This window comes from Arvicanthis niloticus, chromosome 17, assembly GCF_011762505.2.
Source record: "Arvicanthis niloticus isolate mArvNil1 chromosome 17, mArvNil1.pat.X, whole genome shotgun sequence".
NCBI lineage: Eukaryota > Metazoa > Chordata > Mammalia > Rodentia > Muridae > Arvicanthis > Arvicanthis niloticus.
The window spans coordinates 41,938,169-41,961,126 of NC_047674.1; the positions used below are offsets into that span (position 1 = coordinate 41,938,169).

General features: G+C 40.2%; 1 protein-coding gene across 1 annotated transcript in view; it reads right to left on the reverse strand.

Moving 5' to 3' along the window:
- Col9a1 (collagen type IX alpha 1 chain) overlaps positions 1-19,982 on the reverse strand; it is a 77,647-nt gene extending 57,665 nt beyond the window's left edge. Inside the window, exons 1-7 of the mRNA XM_034521317.2 lie at positions 19,824-19,982; positions 19,377-19,450; positions 18,298-18,375; positions 18,052-18,184; positions 11,822-12,218; positions 1,200-1,283; positions 445-465 (exon numbers count right to left, since the gene is read on the reverse strand). Of these exons, the coding sequence (XP_034377208.1) occupies positions 445-465; positions 1,200-1,283; positions 11,822-12,218; positions 18,052-18,184; positions 18,298-18,375; positions 19,377-19,450; positions 19,824-19,876 (840 nt within the window). The 5' untranslated portion in view covers positions 19,877-19,982. The remainder of the gene's footprint in view (positions 1-444; positions 466-1,199; positions 1,284-11,821; positions 12,219-18,051; positions 18,185-18,297; positions 18,376-19,376; positions 19,451-19,823) is intronic.
- Between the last annotated feature and the right edge of the window lie 2,976 nt (positions 19,983-22,958).

The window sequence follows — 22,958 nt, forward strand, 5'->3', positions numbered from 1 at the left end:
GTTCTGTTGGAATCCAGGGCTGCCAGGCTTCAGTCCTAAATCATTAGCAGGATCGTGAGGTTTAGTGGGTTTTCTACAGCAGCAGAAGCTAAAGAAAGCGCTCCTGAATTTTTTAGTGTAACCCCCGGTTGAGGGAAGAGGTAAGCAACAAGAATACACAGCAAAAATGTAAGCCCCAGTCTTGAATCATGGGTTACCCTCAGCACTGTGCCTTTAGTGTTACAGTCCAAGTTGAGAAATAGCCCATTTTTCCCACATCAACGGATCATCAGCGGCGCCCAGTCAGAGCCTCCACGCTGGAAGTGCTTCAGGCTGCAGGGCAGCTGGCCTGAGAGCTCTGAGGTTGCTCCGTGGTTTCTCACAACCAAGGACAGGTTCACCACCACCTACTTTTCTCACATGCTTGGGAAACAGAGCATTTTCATTTTTTTCCCCCCAGCTTACCTTATCAGTGGTCTGGCTGGTCTGTGGACAAAAAAGATGGAGAGAAATAAGGTGCCGGGCAAACTCGCACACAACTTACTTGAGCAGCACATAAGCAGAGCCCAGACAGCATCAGTGACAACCCAAGTGCTCCTTGTCCCCAAGCAGTCCAGGCCATCCCTGTTGCTCTCTGCCAATCCTCTGGCCTGGCTCTGCAGCCTGATGCCCTCTTAGACTTCTAGACCCTGCCGAGCACATAAAGTGGCACCTGGACCTCCAAATCCACCCAAGGTAGTGGTTGCAAAGGTCCCTGGCCAAGGGGACCTGGGTTCCTTCTCTTTATGAATGGCCCTGGAGAGGGTCCTGGGGATTGGAGGAGAGCTAACAGGCCTGGGAGGAGGGATAGAATGACAACAGTCCCAGTTAACCCTTTCCTGGCAGCTGCACCAAAACCTAAATATACAGTTGTTCCTTCGCCCCACCCTCCTCAATGTAGCCTCTGGTTGTCCCCAGAGCCTGCCAGGCCCCTCCCCCCAATGCTCTTGCAGGGACACTTCTGAATGGTGATGGTAAGCCGCCAAAGGGAGTACCGGACACAGGTCTGCCAGTGATGGTTCTTACAGCCAAGGTGCAAGAAAGACCTGTGTTTCTTTAATTCCCAGCTAGTTAGTTCAGTGATGCACTACTCCAGGGGAGGAGACAGACACAGAGATACTGGTATTTACTAGACAGTGACATGGGGGAAAGCAGCTTTTGCAGGTGGTTCGAGGACTCACTGTGATTCTGACTGGCAGCTCATGACACGTTTCTCTCCTGGGTCTCAGGGGGTCACAATGGATCAGCATCCACTGGAGTTCGAACTGGTGAAAAGCAACGGAGAGCAAAGGAGTGTTGACGTTGTTGTTTAATATATTTTACAATCCTAAATAGAGCAGAAGCTCTTTGAACTTAGCTCAGTGAAACACGGCCCTGGCTTTTCCCTGAACACAGTTTCTAACGGGGATGGCCGGAAGCCTTTCCAAATTCCTCTGCATTGACAGGAGATGTCTTCATTTCGACTCACTCCATAGTAGCCTTGACCTGGAAACAGTGGCCACTGGCACTGATTGCTACCTGCTTCTATTCTCACCGCAACCTCCAGAAGTCGATACTATTAAAACATGGTACACAGAGAACAAGGAAGTGTCCAAAACACAAGCCAGGAACTGTCAGAGCGTGCTCTGGGAAGCAGGCCTACTCCCTCCCTGGGAAATACTCATGCTAAAACTTCACCTGGGAGGTTAGAGACATGGCAAGAGGTCACTGCAGAGAGCACAAATGGAAGAAAGAAAATTTAGTCTTGAAGGAAACATCCACCATGTAGCAGTAGAGAAATCTAGAACTGGATGGTGGTGAGAGGGGGTACTCAAGTTATTTAAATATTGGATACTACTGTTCATTATTTGAACAGAGATAAACCTCTAAAGACTTAAAATCCAGTGCAAACAACAGCTAATACTCTCAGTAAGGTGTTAAGGGAGGAAAATTAGAGCAAGAAAGAAATAGAGGAAGCCAAGAGTTGCCAGGTTGAAATCTGACGAAACCTTTGAATGACAAGGCAAAGAAAGCCTGCAAATCCCACCAGAAGCCAAAAGCTATGCTGAACCATCTTCTAGAAACGCAGATTCCTTGTTATGTAATTGAAATTAGGTCCTGATTTTTTTTTTTTTTTTTTTTTTTTTTTTTTTTTTTTTTTTTTTTGTCAGTAAATTCTATTGGCCCTAGCAGGAGGTTAGGTGACCAGGCCTCAAATCTAAATACTACTGCTTTCTTTCAACCCATAGTGATTTCCATTCCTTCCTACCTGCCAAATGGACCAACTCTAGAAAGATATGAGATACATTCTTTGCCACTGCTGCAGACACCTGCAGAGTTGGCACTGGGGAGAAAACAGAAGCTAAGCAAAGCAAAGTTCTTCGTTTCCAATAAACGCAGGAAGAGTCAAGCCAAAAGTGAACGTGTGTCTTATAAAGAGAAGGGGAATGACAAGAAGTCAAGTGAAATAAGAACCCTGAGCTGTTCTCAGGACTTACTTTAAGATGGAAAATTATCTATAGGCTGTGGGAGCACTGCACTGTGCTGACTTTACAGAAGAACGCAGACATCCCTCAACAGACTTGCCCAGCTACACAGCGTCTTAGAGTTAAATCACTTCAGTTGAACACTACTTTTCCCAGAGTCATCTTGTTTACTGGAAAGAAAAGAACTATTTGAGTTTCATTTTAAATTGCAGTAGAAGTTTTAAAAGGAAGATGGAAAGCAGAATAGGAATAATTTTTTACTTAATGACAGTGGAATACATGTCACCTAGGGCTGGTGACAGATACAGTGAGACAAGGGAGCGACAAGAGAAGCTAACTCATTGCAGCGGGTCACATAGCTAGGAAGGGGCAGAGGATTTCTAAGTTTTCCTGATTAATAATTTGTCTACCACACCTCCCAACATTTCTGAAGAATGCACACTAATCTCCATAGTGTGTAATATTTCTGAATACAAGTCACCAATTTGTCAACTGAGCATCTATGTTAAAGAGGGATAGAAGAAGAAAAGGGGGGTTTAAAACTTTGTACACTCACTTTTTCTACCATCTTCTAGAACCTCCAGAACCAGACGAAGAAACTTTCATCAGGATTCAAAACCGTGTCCATCTTGTGTGCTCCTTATAGAAACACACCCAGGAACACCCTCCAAAAATCAACAGCCATGCCTCTATGCAGTCACAGATTCACGTGCGCGACAAGATAGCACATGGAAAAGAGAATTCTCATCCCTTTTCCCCAATAACCACATAAGAATTTAACCAGAATCTGAAAAAATATATTCCTCATGCCCAATCTTCAAAATAAAGACGACCCCACTCAATTTTATTCACTAAATCTTGGGTGAACTGGTCGTTCAGACTAGGTATTCACTACGGGTGCATGAGATTTTTGTTTTGAAAAGTGATGCCCCTTGATAAAAACATTAATTGTATGGCTATCCAGGAAACCTAAATCCTTTGTTTAGATAGTTCATCAGCGTTACTTATTACAAATGTGAAGTACTTCATTAAGCTGTCATCGCAAAAAAAAAAAAAAAAAGAGAGAGAAAGAAAAAAAAAAGTAATGCTCTCTGAATAAATTGGTACATCCTATTAAATATGCAGAAAATGCAATTGTGGCACCAAAAAATGGGGAAGTGAAATGTATTTCATCTGTGAATACAAGCTGGGCTGTTCAAAGTGCCACACAGATCAAGGGTTTCCGAACACATCTGCATGTTCCCATAAACACCACCTCCGCGCTAATAATCATCTATACAACAACCATTTTTTGGCATGCAATGTGAATTTCAATTTGCATGCTAATTATTTTGAAGGAAGATTGGCAGGGTGCTTTTGTAAAAGTCACTTCCATTATAGAGCTAAAATGCTGATTTCCACATTTCTCATTTTCATACCTGGGCTTCTCTTCGCTCTTTGGATAGTCACTGGCAAAATATACGTGACAAATATTTTAATTTAGTCCTTCAGTCAACATTTAAAAAAAAAAAAAAAGTCCCAGGATAAAGCAAGCACTGCAGAAATGGTCTATGAAAGCCAGATATTCCCTTCTCCACAAACAGATCACAGTCTGCAAGGGGAGAAAAAAATGTGAATAGAGAGACAGAGTCTTCTAGAAATCTACTAAGCAGAGCATGTGCTTACTAGAACACAATAGGAAACGCCATTTTTTTCTACCTCCCTCTCTCAAGGAAAATGAAGTGTCATGAGTGGGGAGTCCTCATATCTGCCCAGATTTGGCATTGTCCAAATATTCCATCTCTACAAACCTTAAGCCAAGTTCATTTCTGAAGGTAGGTTAAGACTCAGAGAATGATATTAGTGTTGGAACCCAGATTCCAACACTCAACTTTATTTTGCCAGGCCATTGAGAAAGATTAAGTATTTGAACACATCTCCAGGTTATTAGAATGGTGCAAGTTTTGATTTTTATAAACTGAGTTATTTTTAAAATTTGTTAATATTAAGCACCTAGGCTATTTTTTGCTCACAAGCTTGAATCTTCTTAAGCTGTCTAGTCAATGACTAAAACAGCATATTTATGACCAGTAAAAAGTAAAAATACTTATTTTTCTATCTAGTCAATAACAACAACAACAAATGCAGAGGTCTCAGATCTTATCCTGATTTGCCACTTTTGATAAGTTGTTGGCTTTTCCTATCATCAAGAAATCTCTCCAGATGACACTTGCTGGGAACGGAGCAGGAAGCTCTGCACTGCCTCAGAATCAAGAGAAAGTGGCCAACAAGGAGTTGGCACACTGAGAACATACTCATTTGTTAAATTGTGTGCTTGGAGATAAGTATGACGGACACAAAAATATTACTTAGGACCACATATGTGGTTTTTAAAAACGCATTTAGCAATAAGCACTAAAGCACTTGAAATGGTAATATGTTTTTCTGGCTGAAGCCATTATGTAACACGTAATATGTGAATGGGTCCAAACAGCAATTGATATTTTCACACACAGAGATGAGAGGATAGAGAGGGTTTTAGAGAGAGGGAAGGGGACAAACACAGGGGTAAGACCTATGCAGAAGTGGTTTCACATTAGTTGGGACAGAATACACAGCAGGACTTTTCTCAGTATGGACTCAGAAATTTTAACACTTGAGTGTGATTATCAAAGACTTTTCTTCTGTGGATAGATATGGTGGGAAGTGGGCAGATTTGGAAGCTTATTTCACGAAGATTCGGTTGAGCACACAGGCCTAATATTTCAGGCAGGGAGCTATTATAATGGGCTTGAAGAAGTATTACATGCTTAGCTATGACAATGCACCCTGAGGTTTCTGCCCAATGAAACTAAATTCCTCTTTTCCATCCACAACGTCTCCAACTGTTGTGCTATTTTCTACTCCTCTTTACACACAACTCAAAACTCAGCCTCCAATTCCTCTCCTCACTTTCTCTTGAATCCTGTTTAACAGATTTCATTCCAACCAGCTAGCGGCTCCTTGATTCACTCACTGGTCTCTCAAACCAACAGTCTCACCCTCATGTGACCTATTCAGGCTTTGAAACAATTCCTGTTTTATCCACATTAAAGAAGTCTTTTCCCTCGGCTCTTAAGGCACAAAAAATCCCTTGTTTCACTCATCAGTCATACACTCTTCCTTTTTAAATAAATCTTCCTCATTGTGGCGATAATCCTTGCTCCCTCAGAAGTAAGCCTTCAGTACCTCACTTAGGACTTGACTTAATGATTTTCATTATATATAAATCTTCACAACTTCCAGAGTTCAGTTCCTGGATGACCCTGCCTCTTAAACTCCCAAGAGCTCACACCTAACTGCCTGGCCAGCATCTTCTCTTAGATGCCCAATGATGTTGTCTTTGCAACCTCATCAGCTATCACACGTTTCTTCTTCTAGTCATCCTACTTTGCAAGGGACCCTCAAATATCCGGCAACACCAACACCTGTCCATTGTTACTCATGTTCTCTCTTTCTGGAATCATCCTCTCTAAGATATCTCCCAGTTCAATTCCTTCAAGCTATCTCAAAAGTGTTTACTTCTGAATGAGCCCCACTTCAACTCCCCACTTCATTTCCCCTGGGAACATTTATGATTTCCTGGTATACTGCTAACTGTTCAGCTCCTCCTTTGCCTCTCCCCAGAGTGTAAGCTCCATGTGGGCATTAGTTTTTGTGTTTCCTAGTCACCTAAGGTATGCCTGTAACTTAAACTAGTTGTTGAATATTAAAGACAGAACACAAGAACTACACACTGCTTAAATCACTAAAACCATAACTTCTTACATTACTCAACTACCAGAAATGCCGATCACGGCATCCAAACTTATTTTCCCAGGTTATTGTGCACGATACGTGCATTGTGTTCACATTTGTAGGTCGACGTGCCTCAGTGCTACAGAGTAAAGAAGAAGACAGATAGCTCTTCCCTCAACAGTTCTGCCAGCTCTGGCATTTTTCTCTGAATCTGATGAAAAGAAATCAGAGCAAGGCATCAGAGGTATACTCCTCAAGGCATCAAATCTGTCATGTTCTATGTTGATTTATTGCGGTATACACAGGTAGAGAGGAAGGATTTGAGTTATACATGGAGAAAGTCATATAAGCTTTCATCCTCCCTCAAACAAGACCAAACTCCCAACGTGCATTCCTGAAAGGGGAGAAAGGCTAACTTTGATTTCTAATAGAATAAGAAATAAGACTGTACCAAATAAGTCTCCTAGGCAATCAGGCTGACAACAAACACTAAAGAAGCTGTCAGAAAATAACAACGCTTGTGTGGTAAGCTGCCAGGAAACCACGCTTTGCAGCGGGACAAATGGCGTCCTAAAATACAGGCATGAGGAGAATGGGAAAAGAGAAATTTATTGCTTTAAAATCGCAAGTAAGAAACTTAAAGACATGTGTAGGGAAAAAAATTTAAAATGCTCTGCGCCCAGTAAATAACTACAAATGATGAGAATGTGCTTGAATTGTGGATCACATGAGCACCCACGACGGCTTCTTGGAATTGGTTCCTTTTTCCAATTTAGAAAGGAAGGAACACAAGATAGGATAGATGGGCAAAGGCACGAACGGCCACAGTGTGAGTCTTTCAGCATTGGTGATCCATCAAATGCCTAGGCTTTGTTTTTCTTATGCAGTTCTCATACCTAACTCTGGCGGCTAATAATGCCTGCAGAAAGGACACTTTGCTTTTTGTTGACTTACTAAAGAAAAGCAAGTGTTGACCCTGAAACAAATATCTCATCAATAGAAAGTGTGGAAGATTAGAGTTAACAAAATCATATTCAGAAAATACTTTTAGACAATGTGCATCCCTTTCTGGTTTTGGACTATTTCATGGGGTGTTTGTTTGTTTGTTTGTTTGTTTGTTTGTTTGTTTTTTGTTTTACCTAAAATTTCTTAGAAGGTGACACAGAGAATCTGCTGTCTTCAAACTGAAGGATAGGTTTCCTGATGGCAAGGCTTTTCTGCGGCTCATGATATATGCTTATGAGTAGCCATTACCCTTTAAGACCTAGGTGGTGGTAGGCTTCCATAATTCCCAACGAGTTCAGTTTTCTAGGCAAATTGATGAAAAAGCCAAAGAGACAAGCTATGAGGTAAAAAACAGGGGTCTGGGTCAAAGCGTGGGCAGTTGAACTTTAAAGACTTGTGCTCGTTGCTTAGTTTTGAAGAACAAGGGGTAATATAAGAAGTCTTTAAGAGTCTGGAAAGGAATGAATTGAATTGATTCTATGTATATGTATACATATGCGTATACATATATATGTACAATTTCCAAATGAGAATTCATCTATCTTGAATACCATTCCTTCTCCCCTCCAAGATCCCTCTCGGACACCATCTCCCTACATAAGTCTCCTTGATCCTCCCCCCTAACCCTTCTACCCTGATCTGACTGAGGGGCTTGCATGTCACATTTCTCCAATCCCATGGCTCTGTTCAGGTTCGACTTCATTGTTTTATTGTATGGATCCACATTCTCCATGGCCTAGAGGAGGCAACAGCTTTTTTTGGGGGGGTGGGAGGGGAGGCACACATTTTATGGCTGTGGTGTTTCACTTGAGAGGCAGAGACAGATGATTTCCTTGACTTTGTATTCTTAGCATATAAGCACTCAAGGAAACTTTACTAGATAAGTCAACAAGCGGGATTAGTGTTTAGGGACACCATTTATACTCCTCTGTCTTCTTTTATTTCTTAACATATATTTTATTTGTGCTGAAGAATAAATTCTGGGAAAAAACATACAAACCATAAATGCCTTATAAATTAAGAATAATGAGATCAAATACAAGGAAAGGGGTGTCCTAACATGTACCTTCCTAACTTCCTTTCTTTCTTCCTTCCTTCTTTCTTTCTTTTATTTATTTATTTATTTTTTGATACTGAGTCTCACAGTATAGCCATGGCTGGCCTGTAACTAACTTACTATATAGACGAGTCTAATCTCAAACTCACAGATATCCCCCTGCCTCTGTCTCTCAGATAAACTACCATACCTGTAAAAGGCATGTTTCCCCCCAAAAGAAAGCTGGCTGGAATTCAAGAAGATAAAGTAAATTACAAATTTAATGCTGTTTAAATTCTAATGCTGTTTCTTCCAAACCAGTAAACCCAGTTGAGATAGTTTATTTTACTGAATAAGTAAGTGGAAATGGGTTGTCTGAACAAAGGTGTTCTAAAGATCAGAAAATTAGATGCAAGGGATTTGGAAAATTTCAAATTGTTATATTAAAGGCACTAAGATTATTTTTTTAAACAATAAATGGGCTTCTCCTTTCTACTTTTAGAGAAGAAGAGGAAGAAGAGGAGGGTAAAAGGGAAGCAGAGGAGAAGCTGGAAGGGGAGGCAAGGGAAGAGGGCTACATCAGCAAAAATTGAATCTGATATTGTCACGGCGATGTTTTGAATGGAGGAAGGATTTTTCTGGCCTATAGCTTTCATCTGTTATCAATGCTATCCATGGCATCACACCACCTGACCACCATCCAGTATTGAACTTTATGGAGATTTGGGCTCAGATCTTATTTGTTTTCAGGAAGGGGTCAAGAGGCTAGAATTGATTCTGGTAGTGAAAAGAATTGTCCATGCCTATACAAGATCCTTTTAACACTAGTGACAACATGATGACTTAGAAAATCTCCTTACCATACTAGAACCACAGCGTAAAACTAGATGCTACATTATGGCTGCTTCCCTACATGAAGAAATGGCACAAACTTGTCTGCATTGGCTGTGAGATTGTGTTTATCAGAACATCTATAACCAGCTGCCGCATATATGGTACAGTAATATTGAGAGTTTGTCTCTCTGGAAACAAAACATCTTCACTAGCACCCAGAAAGCAGAATTATATGGTCTTGAAGGGTTTTTAAGGTCAATGAATCCCTTTTTCAAACAACTCAGCACATTTTCAAGGGGCTAAGAACTCCTCTCCCTTGCCTGTGTCCAGAAATGGCACTGGCATTCTGGAGGCTGTGTTCTCTGAAAGCCATTCCAGGGTCATTGCAAAGGTCCTGCTCCACAGAATTTGAGCATTTCACAACAGTGGCTACATCAGCTTTCTAGCCCAGCCACTTGAAGTGCCATGACTCATTAGAGGAAGAAATGTTTTCTCGAGAGTCTACAAGCCAGAGCAGTAATGTGGCAGCTACAAATGGCTTCCTGCCTATCACAGAATATAGAAATTTCACACCAACTTTCACACTAATCATAACTCTTCCTGTAAAAACAAGTTATTTGAACAATACAATTTCCATTACCAAGGTCCCCGATAACCTTTTTTTCCCCCCAGAAAAGTCCACAGAAACAATTCAAAACCACTGTATCACCTTTGCCACCGTCTATGACCTAGGCTTTGTGACTGGAATGTTATAGCTCCACACAGTAGGAGAGATGTATTAGAATAAATAGTTTATTTACATTGAATTTTATCCCCTTCTGTTTCCTTAAAAAAAAAAAAAATCCTTGACCTCCAAGGTTGTAGTTTTAAATTACTGTCCAAATGCTATAAAATATTCTTCAAGAATTACTAGAAGGTACTATTTGACACAATAATGATGTCATTACAAAATTCTTTACTTTCATATCAATGGATTTCTACAGAGAAATAATGAATAGACCTCTAAAATTCTTCACTTCAGGCAAGAAAAATGGTTCAATGGTTAAAGGCCTGTACTTTTGCTGAGGACGGAAATTTGGTCCCCAGCACCCACATCAAGTGACTCACAATCATCTGTAACTCTTGCACAAGGGGATCCAATGTCCTCGTCTGGTATCTAAGAACACTACCCTCATCTGCACAGACACAAATACACAAAACTAAAAATAAAAATCATTTTAAAGTTTTCTTCTACCTTATTGCATAAAGCCTAGTTCTAAATGAATACATATCACATCACCTATGTAATTTTTATTTTTGTTCCTCAAACACATATGACTTCTTGACTTTACTTTTAACCATCTTCAGTTATAATTCTTCACCTGCCTCCTACAAACTCTCCATTTACATTTACACATATTACTGAAATCAACTAGTCTCTAGACTGTTGAAGACACCCTATTCATTTGCTTAGTCATCTTTTATACTATCTTTCCTTCTTTTGACAATTCAAATTCTTCCCTTTTAAAAATTTACTGCTTCCAAAAATCATGGACTCTTGACTAACTGTATTCATGATTTATCTCTAATTTTACTTTAAAATTTGTAATTAATTGTAAACACATGATACATGCGGCACTAGTGCGGGTTTCCTTGTAAGTTGTCTTGATGACTTATGGATGCTTCAGGTGGCTGTAGATCACCTTCCAAGTTGACCTTGACTTTAATATTATCTGTTTAACTAAAACTCTGCATTCCACACAGCACTCAAAACTGCTAGTGAAAGCTTTTTGAATGATTGAAGTATTTAATAAACTTTACAAACTGAGTAACTAGCCATTATATGCACTATATACATTGTGTGCACTATATACATTGAGTGCATTATGTCCATTGTATGCACTATATCCATTCTGTACACTATATCTATTGTATACATTGTATTCATTGTATGCACTATATTTATTGTATGCAATATATCCATTGTATGCACTATATCCATTGTATGCACTATATCCATTGTATGCACTATATCCATTGTATGCACTATATCCATTGTATACGCTATATCCATTGTATGCACTATATCCATTGTATGCACTATACCCATTGTATACTCTATATCCATCATATACACTATATCCATTGTGTGCACTATATCCATTCTGTACACTATATCTGTTGTATACACTGTATCCATTTTATGCACTATATCTATTGTATACACTATATCCATTTTATGTAGTATAATCCATTGTACACACTATATCCATTGTATGCAATATATCCATTGTGTACACTATGTCCATTGTATACACTGTATCCATTGTATGTAGTATATCCATTGTATGCACTATATCCATTCTGTACACTATATATATATTGTATACACTATATCTATCCATTCTATATACTATATATATTGTATACACTATATCCATTATATATACTATATTCATTGTATACACTATATTCATTGTATGCACTATACCCATTGTATGCACTATACCCATTGTATACTCTATATCCATCATATACACTATATCCATTGTGTGCACTGTATTTATTGTATATGCTATATTCATTGTATATACTATATCCACTGTATATACTTCATTTATTGTATGCACTATAGCTAATGGTCAAAGATGTCTTGGGTGCTGATCATTAGCCATGCAGGTTTGTTTTTAGTTACTATTGTGGTGGTACCTTGTGATTTTATACTTACGGGAACAGAGACCTGAGGGTTGTCCACAAGTTTTCCCAGCACAGCAAAGCCATCAGCATCAATCTGGCCTCTCGGCTTTATAGGTAAGGATTCAATCCTGATGCAGTCAATAAAAAGAGTGGCACTTGTTCTTTCCACACCAATCATGAGCTTATGCCACCGGGAGTCAAACAAGGATGGTAAATTCAAGAAGGCTGCCGTTTGGAGACTGCCATCCAGTCCCTTGTATGAAAATGCGACAGACTTTGTTTGGCCATTTATCTTCACGCCAACTTGCTCCCTCCCTGAGGAATCTTGGATCTGCCAAATGTTCCAGTGCTTTTCGAGTGTGCTTCCAGTCATCCGGAAAGTAGTTAAAAAGGAATATTCTTCAGGCAGTCCACTGGGATACAAATGCCTGAGAAGAGTTTGAAAATATAAACTTTGTTTTCTGTACTTATACATATTTACCATTTTTTTCTGTGTTTATGTTATTTGGAATTCTAGTCCTGCAGAAAGACTAAAATGTGAAGAAAAAAAAAACTATGCAGCATTTGTTCTTTGATGACATCTTATATGAACCTTCCCCAGTTCAATCATTCATATACATTAAAGCTCCACCTTTAAAATATGCATTTTAAAAGCACCTCCCTTGTAGCTAATGAAGGTTATCAACAGTATTATCATTTATTCTACCCAAAGAGCCACCATTCATCAATGCCATCTCAGCCAAAACAACCACACTCTTGCAATATTCTGGGCGACATTTCCTTCATAAATGAAAGAGGGTATTATTTAAAGTCTAAATTGACTCTACTAGCTTATAAAAAAAACCCACTTAATTAAAGTGGGGTTTTATTTCTTTTACATATGTTAAAATTATTTGCTATTTTTATAGTTTCAAGGTTACTCTCGAGAATTGTATTCTAGACCCACAGAAACATTTTGAAAATTGGTAACCAACTGCACCAAATTTATGTAAGGGTGTCTTCCCCTAAGGATGTCTTTTTTGAGGATTTTGAAGTATGGTAGTAAAGTAGCAGCTGGTCGCTTTGTGTTTGCTCCTGGATGTATAAGGAGCAGGGCACAAGCAACGTTTCCTCCTCTACTCCAGCTCCATCACGTTCGGTCTACCAAGTAAGGGTTACAGCATTGCTACCTCTTCTCTGCAGTAAATGGAATGCAGTTCCTAAGACAACCCTTGTTTATAGAGCTCTGCCTTGTCTATCCCTCCTTATCCGGGGATCTTGTCTTGAAGCAAGTTCTTAGGGAATGTCAGCTTTTCAAAGTCTTCAAAGTTATTTCTTTACATCTTCTTCTAAACATAAGAAAATTCCTCAGCAAAAAAAAATGAATGCTAGGAAAAGTAAATGTCAGTCAGATGTATTTGCTAAATAAGAAAGTTGAAAACTATTAGGCACTAAGAAAGACCCAGAGTTCCAAACCACCTTCCTTCAAGTCAAACTTTTGAATTTAGTTCCCTTCTTACAAATAATGAAGAAAAGGGAGACAAGAAGAAAGGTCTTAATGAGTATTGATTTCATAGATGACATTTAGTGTATTGAACCATAGTATATATGCACACATATGCACACAAATTTTTGTAAAAAGCATACAGAATGTTGTAAGAAACAAGGGAACGAAACTACCTAAAGTCCTCCTTTTTCACAATAGAACTAAGCACATCATCACATATTTGTTTTAAATATACTTTTAGTTTCTAAATGATTTGCCACACTTCTTTTGATTTTTATGGTTTTTAGAACCCTATTAATTCCAAAAATAATCTCTCTAAAAAAGAAACTAAAGTTCTCACTTATAGATACACTCATTTGGAATACTCACAGAATACATCATTCTTAAATGCACTGTTACACCAAGAGTACCTATGTGTGGATCTCTCTACACATATGAAGATCATATGTATATGTGTAAAAGTGTAACTATGACTAATATGTTAATCTTTTAGAGTAGACAAGTATGTTAACAGATTAAGAAAGAAAAATGCCTCATTGTTCATATGAATAAAATATACAGATTTGTGTGTACCAAAGACTGTTAAATGTCTCTGAAACCTAATCCACAGAACAGGCAGCCCAATATATTATTAAACACCTAAGATTCCATTCTTGAAAATATGCTATGCCTATCAATAAGCAAACCTGAGCACATACATAATTTAACAGAAAAGTTGTGTCTATAAATGATTTATTGTATCCCAATCTTCATGAAGCACCGTAAGTGGAGAACCATATGGATTTGAATAAAAGATTCAAAAATCTTTGAACCTTGAAATATTTGTTTATGACCTTAATACTGAGAAAGCTATGGTCTGTGTTGCAAAACAAAGCCAGCATAACACGTTTGTAAATGGTAGTTAAGAATGTAAGGCTATTATGCCTCTTAAATAGATTAAAATAAAGCATAATCATGACTCTTAATTCTTCATATTTATGAAAATTAATGAGTAAAAGTTATGATCATCTAGCATTGGGGGTTTTTTTTTGTAGTATATTTTTCTCCCATGAAGAGCCTATGCATTTTGTCACTGTCTCGGGGTCTATATTCTATAGTACAAAAAGACTCATTGAAAACCAAGTGTTTCTGTTCCCGAGAATGAGTCTAACCCTTCTTTCCTTGTCATCTAGCTTTTGCATGAGTAATTTAAAAGAAAGAAATCAAACTCCACAGTATATATGGACCACATTTTCATTATCCATACCTCAGTTGAAGGACATTCCCAAACCAAGGATTGTTTCTCTTTCCTGGCTATAGTGAATAGTGTGGCAGCAAACACTGATGAGCGAGACTCTATCCTTTGGACATATACTAAGGAGTGGTACAGCTGTGTTAGTCATATAGCAGATCTATCCTTAGTTTATTTAAGAAAAAAAATAAAATCCCCAGGTAAATCATGATACTAGACAATATTGTGAGTGAGGTGACTCAGACCCAGAAAAACTAAGGCCTCAGGTCTCTTATTTGTGGTTCCTAACTCTGAATCTCAGTAAGAAGGAACCATGGTGATGGAGGGGTGAGAAGGGTCTCCTGGTAGATGGAGATGGCATAATACAGGTGATATGAAGGGGAACTGGGAAAACATGGAGGATATCTGTATAGAGGAATAGGAAAATGTGGAAGGAATAAATAACACTAAAGATGTCTTTAAAAAACAAAGAATCACATTATAGAGAATCATATTACATTATTTTTACTTAAAATTACATAAAAATATACTTGCATAAAACTGGGAATAGTTCTACCTCAAGACCAGCTATAACCACCCCTAGGCATATACCCAATAGATGTTCCACCATGCCACAAAGACACTTGCTCAATGCTGTTCATAGCAGCTTTCTTCATAATAGCCAGAAACTGCAAATAACCTAGATGTCCCTCAACTGAAGAATGGATACAGAAAATGTGGTACATGTACACAATGGAATGCTATTCAGTTATTAAAAAGAAAGACATCATGAATTTTGCAGGCAAATGGATGGATCTTGAGAATACCATCCTGAGTGAGGTAACCCAGAACCAAAAGGACATGCATGGTACATACTCACTGATAAGTGGATATTAGCCATAAAATACAGGATATCCATGCCACACTCCTCAGACCCAAAGAAGCTAAGCAAGAAGGAAGGCACAGTGAGGATGCTTGAATCTCGGTTAGAAGGGTGAATAAAAGTTATAAAAGGCAGATGGAGAGAGAGAATTAGTGAAAGTCATGAGAAACTTACTTTGAGTCATTGGCTAGGGGAGTTAGGAGACTTTCTAAACAATATAGATATTACCAGTGCTCTCAGTTTCATTCAAGAATTTGGAGGCCAGTCTCTATGGCCGAAGACACCACACATGTTAGACACGGAACTTGGAGACTCAAGCTGTGTCTGACTTGGGGACAGGCTCTTGCAGTATTCCAACATCCTCTGCAAGCTGCCTTGGAGAAAAGCAGTTTGGTCCTGCATAGGTGTGATGCCTATGAATCACAATAATGACCACCACAGCAAAATATTTCAAAAGTGCAATAATGGCACTATATATTGGCAGCAACCAATTACCATCTAACTGGATTTAAGGCCTGCTTAGTTTGAGGGGATTTACGCCTGGTACTGCAAACCAAGCCAGCCAGCCATGGCTGGTGATGTCATGGACCCTTAAAGAGAACTTATTATGACGCTTTCCTAAACCAGGACATGTTCTAACTGCATTCATAATACCTATCCTTTAGGAGTAGCAACCAGAAAGTCACAGATGCCAGGAAAGCAAGCGCTTTCCAGGACCCCACAGGGATGACATTATCTGAAATACCCCACAAAGGGGAAGGAGAACCTGTCGAGACCATATCCAGAGACTAGGCATGGCCCCTCAGTAGAGGGATGGGGCCACCTTCCCATCTCCAAAATTTTAACCCAGAATTGTTCCTGTCTAAAGGAAATACAGGGACAAAGTGTGGAGCAGAAACTGAAGGAAAGGCCATCCAGAGACTGTCCCACCTGGGGATCCAGCCCACACACAGACACCAAACCCAGACACTATTCTGGAGGCCAGGAAGTGCATGCTGACAGGAACCAATACAGATGCAGATGCTCACAGCCAACCATTGTACTGAGCACAGGGACCCGAATGGAGGAGTTAGGGAAAGGACTGAAGGAACTGAAGGGGCCTTATCTGGCATCAATGGGAATAGAGGTCCTTGGTCCTGTGGAGGCTCGATACCCCAGTGTAGAGGAATGCTAGGATGGAGAGGTGGGAGTAGGTGGAGGGGGGAGCACCATCATAGAAGCAGGGTAAGGGGAGATGGGATAGAGGGGTTGCAGTGGGGAAACCAGGAAAGGGGATAACATTTGAAATGTAAATAAATAAAATATTCAATTGGAAAAATGTTCCAAAAAAGTTAAAAATAAAAAGATGTTTTCATTCTGAAAAAAAAAAAAAATACATATCCTTCTACCCACAGATGAATGTAGCTCTCATTTGTCATCAAAGAAGCCTATTTTTTTGAAGCAGAGGCCATAACAGAAATTCACAACTAGTCAAAATGCAAACAGCTAGCTGTGGAGTACACAAAATGGATACGTCTATAAAGCAACCCTTCATGGAAGGTTCTGCAGGCCTCACAGAAGAGGGGCTGGGAACATCCTAAGAGCCAGAGGACCAGGATAACTGCCAAGAGATGTGTCTTCTAAACAACAAGAAAGCTGCACCCGTGACATCCCAGCAGTATGGTTGCCTAAACAAGACCATTGGCGGTGCCACTCGACTGAGTGAATAGGAGAAATCTCACAAGGCCCCATACTAGATGAAGAGCTATAGACAATTACAGACTATGGAGAGAGGGAGAACCAACCTTTCCCAAGGATGAGTTTACTACCAAGTAGCAAGCCCGTGTGTGTGTGTGTGTGTGTGTGTGTGTGCATGCGTGCGTGCGTGTGTGTGTATGTGTGTGTGTGTGTGTGTGTGTGTGCGTGTATGTATGTTTGTGTGGGTGCATGCGTGCATGTGTGTGTGTGTGTGTGTGTGTATACATAATGAAGAATAAGATCACATGATTTTGAGAGGGAGAAGGGAAGAAACAGGGTGAGTTAGTGGGAGAAGAAAAGGAAAATGATATAAAGAAAAAAAGCAATGCTCCTTAAAACACAGGTTTCAAAATAAATAGAAAGGATTCATTAATGAGAAGGCGTGTTTTGTTTGCTTGGCGTCATCCAGGACCTAAGACCGCATGTGTGGCTCCCTTTCAGCACCACGACACTTGAACAGCTCCACTGTGAGCCTTCAAACCACACTGCGGCTTCGAGTTAAATTTATGTTTCATTTCTGGTGCTGCTCACAGAGAGTCCTTTCAGTCAAACCCAGACAAATTACAGAAAAACAGAAAGCAAAATTCTAAGAACCTGTCCTGGGTTGATGTATAACAGTCTCCGGGGTGTTTTTATTCCTGGAATGGAAAGCACATTGCAAACCTAACATGAAGAGAGGTATTCAGGTGCTAATGACCGATAGGTGAACACATTCTTTTTGTTTTTGTTTTATTATTTTATTTTAGCAGTTCTGGTGACTTAATTCATTGGCTAATGCATTTGAGGTAAGTGATCTACCACTGAGCTGTACCCCAAGGCCTTTATCTTAAAACAAAATAATCCAAGAAATACCGAACAGTTGAAAAAATCCTTCTAATATTGAATAGCTGTAAAGACGTCTAAAAGTACTTAAGGGCGGTAATTAGAGTCTTACTGATAGGTTACCTTGTTGGAATCCTGAAGTCTACATTACTTCCCAGCTTGTAAGCTACTTGTAATGCTGTGGACCCCACCACTCTCTGGATAGTCCTCCGTGATGCAGCCTTCTCAATTTGGAACTGAGAAATCAGGTCAAACCCTACGGAAAGAGAATAGAAAAGGAAAAGTCGAAAATGCGACTGGTTCTATCCCTTTCCCAAATAAACTATATCTGGAAAGCTTGCATTTCCAGTATGATCCAGTGCTACTCGCCTGGCAAATCATCTTGGCCAATCCTGATCTTGGGACAGAGTTCACTTCCACCATTAGAAATGGAATTGGCAGGAAATCCTGCAAAAGCAATACCTTGTCATCCAATCTATCCACTACAGGATAACGATTCATTAATCTGATATTAAATCATATTAAAATAATACCGATAACCAAGCAACTGCTGAAAGCACAATGTCACACAAGCTTGCTCACGAGCTATTTATTTGTCTTGAACCCAATGCCTCAGTGGTCAGTATCCATTCACCTTCAGCTTCTCCAGGAAGGGATGCAAGGCATGGAACTAGAGACCTGATTTATGATGGAGAAATGTTCCATTCCTTCCTGGAGCAGTTGGGGATTTGTTCCATTTGGAGGCAGAGCTGCACAGTGTCCTAGATGGCATGGGGTCAGAAGCCTGTTTGGAAAACGTCTGGTGGTTTGGGCTAGAAATACTCCTTAAATACCACCAACTCTAACTCTACAATGACATCACAGTGTCAGCCTTGAGCCAGTTCCATGGGGCTCCCAGACAAGTGCAGTTCTTGGGAAATTGTCATCAGAGACAAGTTCTTATAACTACCAGACCCTCTCCTGCCTTGATAAGACTCTTAGACTTCACACACATGTACACACACACACACACACACACACACACACACAGCTTCAGTACATAGCTGAGTTTTGCCCTACCCATTAAATTACATCAAATATTTCCTTTTTATCCTCCTGACCCCAGTCTTTTGGGGAAATCCATCCATCTACCCAGCCATACATCCACATAGTCACTCAATATTTACCTTCATCATGTGAAAGAAGCACCACGTCCAGCTCTAGAAAAAAGCAGAGCTATCCTTCCTGCCTACCAGCTTACAATTGAGACACCCTTTCCAGGCTCAACATTGAGCATGGAACCAACCATCCAAATATTCTCCCCCACCCCCCATGCAAATCAAAGAGAGAAAGCCTGAAGGACCGTTGGAAGCACAGTGTTCACTCTACCACAGCCCTGCCTCATCACAGTCCTGCCTGCTTCTGGTGGCAAGAGATACTTCACACACTCCATAAACCATGGCTCTTACTTGCACGACGCTTCGGAGTTGCAGATACCCAGGGTCCCAGGAAACTGCACACAAAGAAGAAAACTGGAATTTTCCTAAAGAGGAAAGAGGGGGGGAAATGACCCAAACAGGAATCTCTTCATATGGAACTACTTTCATATTTCATACCTGCCAAATCTGGCTGATGGAGACAACCAAATCCCAGGGCATACTACTGCCTTTATTTTCATTTTTCTGAGGATAATTTCTTTTATCTTTGGGTTTTTGCCTCTCTTTCTGTAGCTGTCTCTCTCTTTTTTTTTTTTTTTTTTTTTCTATTTCAAGTGCTTACATACTTGCTATACAATCTTATCTGTCTCTACCTCTGTCTCTCCCCTGGTTCTCACTGTCTCTCACCTCCCCTTATGCTACCAATACTGAAAAAAAAAAAAAATCCTCACCCCTCTCCCTCCAGAGGCATGGGCTTACCAGAAGTTCTTCATTTTCCCAGTAGGTTCTCTTTGCTTTATAAGAGTCACCATAAAGGGATTCAAGGGGAGTCCCTACTCCCCAAGACCCCTTTCTCTCTTCTTCTAGGACTCTGAGTTTTGTTCCCAAGCTTGCTCCTTCTCGCCCCTCTCAGGGCTAAAAGCAAAAAGAGTGAATGGGGGGCATGTAATGACTCTTTAAGCTGAAGCAAAGGAAAGGGGTGGAGAGAGGCAGCCTGTAAGCCCAGGCCCAGCCAGGGGTGTGCCTGGCCCAAAGCTAACAAGGTTACACTGAAGGAGGGATTGGATGGGAAAAACCTTGCTGAGGAGAGAAAAAAAAAAAAAAAAAAACCAGGATGTCGGGAATTTCACCAGAGAAATGCAGCAAGCTGCTATAGGAATACAGTGCAGGCTTTTAGAGCAGCTATGGGACACAGTGGAGGCTTTGAGAGCTGTTGTAAGGGCACAGTAGAGGCTTTTAGTGGCCACAGATCCAGCAAAGAAGCTGTCTATTCTGAGCCATAGGTGTGGGAGCTCACTGGAGCCTTGCCGCCCAGTCAACCTAGGTTTAAACCTGCTTCTTCTGCCTTAGCGGTTATATGAATGTAATCAGCCTCCTCATATTTAACTACCTTATCTATAAAACGGTGCGAAAGCAATTCCTTAACAGCAGTTCCTGAGGGAATCAAATGAGATTGGCAAAGATGAAGGATCTTATGCCAAAGTCATCCCCTGGCATCCTTATCCTAATAACAAGTCATTGTGTGTTTCTCTCTCTGGTCCACGCCTGCAGCCTTGTAGCATACCAGTCTCACAATCACCCGTGAAGTTAGACTACACATCGTTAACACCATTGATGCTATTCATTGTGAGTCAGCGCTCTAACTTGCCGTGGGAAATTCTGATAAGATATTACCTCAAGCCTTTTAATTGCTCTCAATCTCTGAGATTGATAGTATGGTATTGAATAGACCAACACATTGTCTTCCATAAACAACTAGAGAGTGTATTACCAGGATCACAGACCCAGACAGGAGTGTGCGCACACCACTGTCACACGTGCACAGGCCTCCTCCTGAACCTGAGCACTCTTTAGAAGCAACAGGACTCCTGGCCCTGTCCGGCAAGCACAGGATGCCTTACTTCCGGTTCCATCTCGGAAGATACAAATGTCGAAGGAACACCGGCACTCAGAGTCAGGTGGGCCAATCATCTCTGTAAATCGTGGTGCAGAATAGTTTTGAGGTTTGCTTCCTTGAGTTATTTTTACGTTTTTGACTCATTACATTTTTATTTTATTTTATTTTATTTATTTTATTTTATTTTATTTTTGGTGTCTGTATACGTATACATGTTTTTACATGTGTTGGGGGATAGGGCACACACACATACAGATATACATACATATGTATGTATATATGACCCTGAAGGGGCTCAAAATTGACGCTGAGTGTCTTCTTCCATAATTCGCCACTTTATTTAAGGATGCATGGTCTCTTACTGAACCCGGAGCTCACTGGGGATCTGTCCCTCATGCTGAGACTACAGGTAGCTACGAGGTCTGCCTCTCTAATAGGAAGTTCCAGGATCCAAACTCTGGTCCTCAGACTTGTGAGGCAAAAAGCGTTACCCACCGAACCATCCCCTCATCCCTTACCTGTTTGTTGTTTCTATAGTCTTTCTTACTTTGGCGTTCTCAGCTTGCTGGAGAGTCTCTGGTTGGACCTTGACCAGGCAAGTCCTACTGTTCTGGCTTTCCTTCTATGACTTTGTTCCTCTGGTGTACACATTATGGGGAAGGGGGATGTCCCCTCTCCTTCCCAGAGAGGGACATTCATTTCTTCTTATTGTGTGGTGCTGTCCACAAGGCCTGCTCTCTATCAAAATTCCAACTCTCTGAGGCAATTGCCCTGGCTAGTAACATGAATGGCCTGAGACCTGCTTATTTGTTTAAGCTAGTTGAAGTTTATGTAAAATGAAAAAAAAATGTGCCTCTGGGGAGCTTCCTAATGGCCTGAAATTATGGAAAACAAGCCAGCCTTAGATCTGCAGAGAGAAAGGCATTTTCCAAAAGGAATTTCTTTCTATACAAGCTCTGTGTTTTGTGGATCTGTAAGAAGAAAGAAAAAAAAAAAAAAAAACAGAGGCAATTTTCCTGTGTACGTAGCTGTTTCAGAAATCCTTCAAAGGGTTTGAGAGAACTTACCTTTATGCTTGCCCCTTCCCAAGCCACTTTGAAGAATTCTTTACAAGTAAAATAAGAAAGCAGGTGAATGGGCCTTCAAATAAAAGATAAGAGAATCGAGAGGAAATTAAGCTCATAAATGATGAGGCTTCTGGCCAGGCTGGCTCTTTATTTTACATAGTGAATAACAAGCTAGCGGTTCTATTAAAACAAAAATGTAACTCCTGAGAAAACAAAGCCATATACAACCTTTAGAGACACTTGTGTCTGCTCCATCCATCTTAGCTGTCACTGATTGTATTTCCTAATGTGACATTGAATTCTCATAGGAAGATGGATCAAACTCCACGCTCTATCCTTGTTTGGATCAAGCTGTACACTGAAGTCAAGGGACTTAAGATTTTTTTGTCTTTTTTTAAAATTATGTGTACATGTGTGGATTTTTCATGTGACTGAAGTTACCTGCAGAGGCCAGAAGAGAAGAGAGCATCGTGCCCCTTGGAGTTGGAGTTTCAGGCAGCTGTGATCCAACAAACAGGTGCTCGGGGACTGAACTCAGGACCTCTGTGAAAGTGGTAAGTACTCTTAACCACTGAGCCATCTCGCCAGACTTAGTTTTGGTTTGTTTTTGTTTTCATTTTTGTCGCTAACACTGTTCCTACCCCCACACTTTACCTAACTATTCTTCCCTGAAAGGCCAATGCAAAGGAAAACTTGTCATTCATGACAGATCACAAATTCATTAAGAAAACATGACATTTCAAGTAATCAATTTTATATAGAATAATTATTTATGCACACTTCTTAACACTCCATCATGTACACAAAGATCCGATAGTGTATGTATGCACACTATCTTTCCTTGTCTATAAATCAAAATGATTTATTCCTTATAACTTAAATTAGGGATCACGGTCACAGTCATCTTTCTTGAACATCTGTTTTCTTTCA